Source organism: Crotalus tigris, unplaced genomic scaffold (genome assembly GCF_016545835.1).
Source record: "Crotalus tigris isolate CLP2741 ecotype Arizona unplaced genomic scaffold, ASM1654583v1 scf7180000018219.524809, whole genome shotgun sequence".
Classification (NCBI taxonomy): Eukaryota; Metazoa; Chordata; class Lepidosauria; order Squamata; family Viperidae; genus Crotalus; species Crotalus tigris.
In genome coordinates, this window is record NW_024096888.1 from 218,848 (window position 1) to 226,913 (window position 8,066).

Sequence of the window (8,066 nt, forward strand, 5' to 3'; positions counted from 1 at the left end):
ATGGTAAATGCTAAAGAGCATTAATTAACAAATGCAATAAAATAGACATGCACTGTATCTGCAAAACCAAGAGAAAGAGAAGGGTAGAACAGATCTAAATGATCTATAGAGCTAATGTATACACAAGGGAAAGGAAAGCATAGTTTAATTATAAATGAAAGGGCAAAAATATCTGTCATAAAGAATGGATTGGGATCATCTAGTTTAGGAATCCATAGTTTGGTAATAGTGACATGTTACATCCCAGTGAACATGATAATAGAACTAGGGATGGGTTTAGAGGGGAAATGTGCAATATTATGATTATTTTTTTTCCCTTTCACTTTCATTATTCAGTATTACAAAATCAGACTCTTCTGTTTAGCAGTAAAGTGTAAAGCCCATCTTCTAGCTTGGGCTATTTACTTAGATTTATATTTTACTGAAACTTCCCCAGCCCCCAGATTCTTTAGAGCAGGGGTGTCAAACTGCCGGCCTGTGGGCCGGTTGCATCATGCAGAAGCCACACCCATCCCAGCTCTGGCAATGCAAAAAAAGTCAGGATATGTCGCAACATGTCATGTGACATTGCAAGTTTGACACACATACTTTAAAGGATTGTGTATGTAAAATGTAACCTTACTTGCTTCATATTATTGGGCATGTAATGTGATGGACACAGGCTCGCCTTAAGATGTTTAATACATGCTTTGCCTTTATGACTGAGAAAGGAAAGAAATAAAGTTGCTTCATTTCCTTCACAGTCCAAAAAGATGTCTGTTTTAGAGATATACTTGGTAATTAAAAGACAGAGTATATGGGAATTAAGTTTATGCTTTCAGGGGAATTCTGGCATATCTGCAATAAGAAGCACAACATTAAGATCAGGCAACTTTATTTTTATAAAGAGGGTGGCTTTAATTTAACACGGCATTTTGTTGAACCTCTGATTTATTTTAATCTCATCAGCTGGAATCTCATGGATGAGTAATGACGGTCAAGAACAACTTACAAAAAACCTCTAATATTCTAACCAACAATGTATACTAATGCATTCCTTTCATTATTTGGCTGCCACCTTGCATTTAATACAATTATGCATTAGCTTTTTGAAACTGAAAGACATCTAAGCTGTGACATTACATACTGACAGTCAAGAAATTAACAGACTCCAATAAGTAAGTTATAAAGCTATAGGTACTTTCTCACTTTAGATGTCATAAAGTCAATTATCTAATGATTATATTGCCCTTGAAAATGCAGGTTACAGCTTCATAGTCTGCTCTTCATTCTTTCTTCACTCATTCTGCTGCTACTCATAAGATTTCTTGATTGGTCTGTTCCTGTGCATTCAACCGGCTCATTAAATATGGCTTTAAACAGTAATTGCCCAATGTTGTTGTCCATACTGCTATTAGCAACATTCTTATTTATTGTTATTGATCAGCAATAAATACAAATACAAGAAAAGCAATATAGAAAATAAAAAATAACAGAGAAATCAAAGATAAAATAACTGAAATCAATATTTTAGTGTCTCCATCTTGAATAATTTGTACAGCAAATGCTGGTAGAGACTTTGCAATACTTTGATTTGAATTCAGAAACATCAAATGCTTGAATTATTGAACGTGAAGCACATAAATCTTACATCCAAAATTGCTTATGAGTTGTACAAAAATAAGCTTAAAAATAAAAGGGAAAAATGACCTGAAAGGTGAATTGACATATTTATCGGCACAGATGTCCATCTACTACCTTATACAGAGAAAAACTAAAGAAGAAATACAAGCTAAATACTATACTATCACAGGAGACCGAATTCACATTAACATATTTACAACAGAGATATTGGGAGAGTGGTGAAAGATCTGGTAAGTTGTTGACTAATCATTTAAAGCAAAAGAAAGATATGGCAATGGTTTCAGTAATTAAAAAGAAAAAAGAAAGAAAGAAAGAAAGAAAGAAAGAAAGAAAGAAAGAAAGAAAGAAAGAAAGAAAGAAAGAAAGAAAGATGCATAAACTCTTTCTCCTTTGTCTCCTTGCTTCTCCTTCCCAGGGCACAGTCTTGCAAAGGTGGCTCGTGCACAGACATTTCCCAGCTACACTTCAGAACAAAGTGAAGAGCATGAGCCACGCCTGTCCCTTTCCAGCAGCTATGGATTCAGCTACAGCTCGGACCTTGTGCAATGACACACATCTGGTGTTTGAACAGAGAGAGACACTCTAATGTGGAATCTACCTGCAGGCCCTGGAAGCCATTGATCTTTCCTTAGGTGTCCAGAGGAGTCTCCCGCCTGATGACAGTGGAAGTAAAAGCTTGGATCACTGCTTCCTTGAGGCAGAAGTCTAAGTCTTTTATTTATTTAAATTTTATAGTTGTTTTTGTCCATGTTTTTTTAAAAGAAGAATTCCCTTGAAAATCATGGATGTATGCAGTTGATGTTTCTGCATAACCGCAAACATTATGTGCTCTAAGAGGGTGGATGTCATGTTTGCAATATGAGGCTTTTGATCAACTCTGCCATCAGATCTGCCTGTCCATGACAGTAACCACTTTTATCTCCAAGGCATCAGCCTGGCTCATTCTTACATGTTACAAAACTTCAAAGGGTTTGGAAGGTTTCCTTCCAGTAATTATGCACATTTTAGTCCCATTAACCTCTATGGGATTTATGCATGTATATCTTTAGGACTAGGGCCTAAAGTTTCACTTGTGAGAAGAAGCCAGTGACTCTTAATCAGATTCTCATTATTAAAATTAATACACAAGATAGATAAATAGATAGATACTGTCAATGGGATGGCATGGTGATGCTTAGTAGCCTTTCAGAAAATAGATTGTGTTGTGTATTAAGAGGTAATTTGCCTAGAATATTTGCCACACTGAATTTTTATGCCCAGATTTGCTCTTATCTATGTGCATTCTGAACCTAATAATCCACAGCTTTCTACTGGGGAACAGTGGTTATAGATGTCAAGGAAGACCGTGTTAAAATACACTTGTCAAAGTCTTCCTTTTGTAGATAATTTTTGGATAGTTGAATTTGTAGTCAGTATACTTTTAGCCCTGTATACTGTGCAGGTAAGAATTGACATCACATTACTTGATGGCAGCCCAACATTCCATAGCAAAATGCCTGGCTGGTAGAATAATTTCAAGAGCAGTTGTTTTTATTGAGGTCTTTTAGGCAACAGCATGGGTTTTCTCTCTTCCTTATCAGCATTTATTTTGTGATGGAGTCCCTGTACTAATAATATCTTACTCAGTTTTACCCCGGATCTTACAGATAGATACATTTTGCCCTTGCATTTTATTACAGATTGTCCTCATTTAACAACCACTATTAGGACAAGCAAGTCTGTCACTAAGTGATGTCGCCATTAAGCAAAGCATTGCATGACTGCAACTTGCAATTTCCTGCTAGCTTTTCCATTGACTCTGCTTGTTGGAAGCCAGATGTGAAGTGGACAAATAACAAATAACACAATTCGTAGGAATGCTGCAACAGTCACAAGAGTGTGGCAGGTGTGTGTGTGTGGTCATAAAGTTATTTGCTCAGTGCTGTTATAACTTTGGTCATTATATAGGGCATTCATTAAGTGAGGATTATCTGTAAACAATGACTTTTTATTCCTTCCTACAGTCACATGGAACTGGATTGTTTAAAACGGTTGAGTCTTTTATTGGCATATTTTGCTTATTTCGGATTTTTCCAACTATAAAAAATGAATGTCAATACCAATGATAGAAAAAGTGAAACTATTGAAGTTCTCAGTTTTTCAGAGCAATATTTTCGAAATCCAACATGTGTCATGGTTATATTAATTTGTCTGATTAACTCCATTTATTTAGGCTTTCCATCAATATGTCATTTGTTACCACCTTCTATCACCCATCATTTGTTAACTTTAAATATTATTCCATACCCAAATCAAATTTTGCAAATTGAGGATGTCAGCATTGGAAAGATTATCACTGATTATCCTTAAGCACTAAAGAAAAGGACCACAAATATGGGTGTTGTGCAGCTGATCGCTAAAGCAAGTCTGGCCATTTGAAACACAAACTACTTAGAGTTGCATATTTTAGCTACTTTGAATTGAATTTAGATGCAAACTAAATTAGATCAAAGAAATATTGAAACTTGAAACACATGCTTCATATAATAGTCCCCTTGCCATAAGAATCTGGCAATGTTATTCTACATTCCATACAGTATTTAAATGTCTGGTACCACCCTTCAATGTAAAAAAGATTCTTTCTTCATTTTTGCCTATAGTCCAATTCTAAATAGATTTTAACTGCTATAAATAAAATTACACTCACACTGGTAGTAAATGCTTGTGTGTAATTTATCTAAAGTATCAATTTTGAAGTCATTTCTGTAGTAAAACAAGGCCAGAAGGAACAAAATAAAGTAAAGCAATGCTATGTATTGGAGCACATCAAAGATATGGATCTTCTCCCTCAGAGGCATAAGAATGTTACTTTTGGGAAGGCCTGAATTTTTGTTAAATGTTGTCACTTGCAAATAAATTGCATAGAAAGGAATCATGTAGGGTGCCCATCCATTTAAGAGATGAAATAGCACATAAACTGAGATGTATTAAGAAATCAGTTGAGAAGTTGACATGGTAAAACAAAAATGAAAGCAAAAACAAAATTTTCCCATCCCTATCTTTCACTCTCCATAAACATTGTCAAATCAAACATATATATCAAGAACTATTTATTGCCAGTAGAAAAGGACGTAGTTTAAATTTATGCTTTTCTTCATTGTTTTATCAAACCAGCACAGAACATGTGGCAAGGAAGAGAATTGAGTTTCCCATTCCATAAAAAAAAAATCAAGTTTTATCTACCACAGTTTGATGGAAAGAAGTTTGCTTTTATTCCTTTTATAAACGATGTGAAGGAAACGTCTACTTCAATTAAACATTTATTAATACATTACAGTGGAAGATTTTTCTTACCCAAGCCTTCCTTGCAGTCTAATCCCTTGCAGGCTTATACACCTCAGTGAAGAGCTGCTGAATGAAACCAGTGTGATCTGATGAAATTAATCACTCTTTCCCCCCACGCAGCATCTCTTCCACTTATTTTCTTTTATCTCGCTCACCATGTTTCCACTGAGTAGAGAAAACAACTTCCTCTGTGGGAGAATGATAAGCTACCTATTACAACAATGCAAAATTACTGTTCCTGCTTGTGCTAACATGCAACCATCCTCTTTCTGTAGCTCTGGTCATCCATTTGACAATTTCAATATGAAATCACACTGTTCTGGAATAATTAGTGTATTAGTCAGTGACACTATATGCAAAATTACATTCATCCAAACAAGTTTTCTTTGAACTTAAAGGGGAAGTATATACAGAATTGCTTCTCCTGAACGATTTCAAAATGACAAAAATGATTTCATGTCCAGCATTGCCTCTAGATAAACTTTTGAAATAATCCATACTTCTGTCCTCCTTTATTTTCCCATGAGAAATAACACTCAGAAAAATCCCTTCTATTCCCATTACATAATTCTGTGAGTTTTCACAGTCAGAACCTGCTTTCATCTATCCATTACCCATCCTTTTCAGAATTGTTAGGCTGGTGAACCTCAGCTAGATTCCAGCAAAGAACAATGCAACAGGAGCGGAAACATATAAATCCTATGACTGCAACTTTCTTCAATAAAGCGTCTTTCATATATTAATTCCTAAACTTCCCAGCTAGCATTCCTATATTACCTAAGGGCTACAATTTTAACACTCCTATACAGTGCCAATTAAGGAAGGTCAACCTAATGCAAGCTATTCACAAAACTCTGAGTGTCTGTTCGATAGTAATAGCCCTTTCAAGTAATGTCATAATTTACTTATTCATAGCATCTCCTGTAAGAGCAACATTTCACAAAATGTACAATTGCTAAAAATCTACAGGAATGGCCATACTTTATAATTCCCTAAGTTATTAAAAGAAAACAAATATGCGTACTTGGATCTAATCCAAGGGGAGATGTATCCAGATGAGTAAGGCAAAGCAATAGTTCAAATTACAAATGGGTTTAGTAGAGTATACAGCCTTGCATGCCTAAACAGTCTTTGCCATTTCCCATTCACCCAAGGGAAACAAACTATTCCACTGCACAGAGTTTCCTAGTTGATAGGCAGGTAGATATATTGACTGAGGACCCAGTAGAATTCTTTGTACTTAACCTGCAGGACTGTTCTAATTCAAGAAGAATTATCTCAAGAGGTTGTACATTTCTTTTCAAAGAATTCTGCATGACGCTTGTGGTGTTCTGAGACAGGACGTTTTTTCCCCCCATGTTGTGTAGATGAACTAGATTACAGGTAGTCCTCAATTTAGAACCATTTGTTAGTAATGGCACTGGAAAAAAGTGATTTAAGAATGATTTTTACACTGTACGACCATTATAGCCGCAGCCCAGTAGTGGACCGTGGCCTACTGGCCACTGGGCCATGGGACAGGCTAGCACCGCAGGTGCGGGGCACAAAAATGAACCATTGCCACGCCTCGGGATGAAAAAATGGGATGTACTGCAAGGTGCAAAAATGGACTCCACCACAGGCCGCCGCCTGCTGCAAGGCGCAACAACAGCTGCCACAACCCCACAGAAACAAGACGCTGCACCACGCAAGAACAGGGCAGGGCTAGTGAGTATCACAAGGGTGCCACGTTTGCAGCACACGTGTGCTTGCAGCCCCACGCACACACACGCACACATATAAAATGCTTCCCCCTCCCTTTTCCTCCAGTCTGCCAACTGACAAAGGTTGGTGACCTCTGCATCCCCATGGTCATGTAACCAAAATTTGGGTGCTTCTGTATTTGTGACAATTGCACTGTCCTGGACTCAGGCAATCACCATTTGCGACCTTCCCCACCGGCTGCTGACAAGCAAAGACAATGGGGGAAAGCCAGACTTGCTTAATGACCACATGATTCACCTAACAATTGCAGTGATTCACTTAACGACTGTGGCAAAAAAAGTCATAAAATGGGATGCAATTCACTTAGCAACAGTCTTGCTTAGCAATAGAAATTTGGGGCTCAATTGTGGTCGTAAGTTGAGGACCACCTATGCTGCACCCATATGCGAAATGCATCTTTGCATATCAGATTTAATGGTTTCACAGAATGGAAAGTTCACTGAGCGTTCTATAGCTATCGCCAGAACCAACTGCTGAGCAAACCAAAACATAAAAATGAAAAGTCTATAAAAGGGAATTTAAATACTGAAATTAATAATAGTCATGTTATATCCTGAAGTTGTAAATCTGAGTTATTGAAAGAAATTGATTGCTTTGCACCAATATTCCATCATCATTCTGATCTGGGTAAAAATGAAACAGAAGATTTTGGTCTCCATCTAAATTAGATCCCCTTTCCTTATTCTTAATAATATTTATAAACATATTTATTATATATGATACCAGAAGAATTTTCTGTCACCTGTAAGACATGCCTTGATTTCTACATTTTTCTCTAGAATGGTTGTTTATTCACAATTAACTAGTCCAGTCTAGTGATTTAGTCTTTGGTTGTCAATGATGCTGTGAAGTTTGAATACTGGAATCAAGTAGGATTAACACAAACGGCCTTCCTACCTCTTACTCAGTCTTTGCTATTATTTGATATAGAGCAAACCTAGTTGTCAGCCCCTTTCCCCAGCTTGTGTCCCAGATGGAGTTCTCATAATAACAGTGAATACTAAGATCATCAATCAACCCTCACTTTCTCCTTTTCCATGTTGATCTGCTTTTCAACCATTTCATTTTCCTTGGAGAAGCTGGACAAAGAATCTCACACTTGAAAATTCACAATGTAAAATGTCAGTAAAGTTATATCATTTTGGAGGAAGAGAAAATTATGAGCCATATATTTCTCTTAGATGCTTGGTTCTTTAAGAGAAGCTTCCGCCACTTTGGATGAATGAAAGTTGCTTAAGGGTATTTGGGGCAGAAACAGGATTTTGTGGCTTAAAATGGCATTCAGCTACTGTTCACTGATGTGCTGTCTTGGCAGAATGATACATTTACTGTTGTTTCTTGTTCTATTAATGGAA

At 36.7% G+C, this 8,066-nt stretch overlaps 1 protein-coding gene across 3 annotated transcripts in view; it reads left to right on the forward strand.

Moving 5' to 3' along the window:
• DOK6 (docking protein 6) overlaps positions 1-8,066 on the forward strand; it is a 224,224-nt gene that overhangs the window by 179,052 nt on the left and 37,106 nt on the right. For 2 of the 3 annotated variants that reach the window (XM_039349035.1, XM_039349037.1), the window contains exon 8: positions 2,039-3,758. The exons of the other annotated variant lie outside the window; for it this stretch is intronic. In XM_039349035.1, coding sequence (XP_039204969.1) covers positions 2,039-2,172 — 134 coding nt within the window. In that variant the 3' untranslated portion in view covers positions 2,173-3,758. Of the gene's footprint in view, positions 1-2,038; positions 3,759-8,066 lie in introns of those variants that run through there. 3 annotated transcript variants of the gene reach the window in all.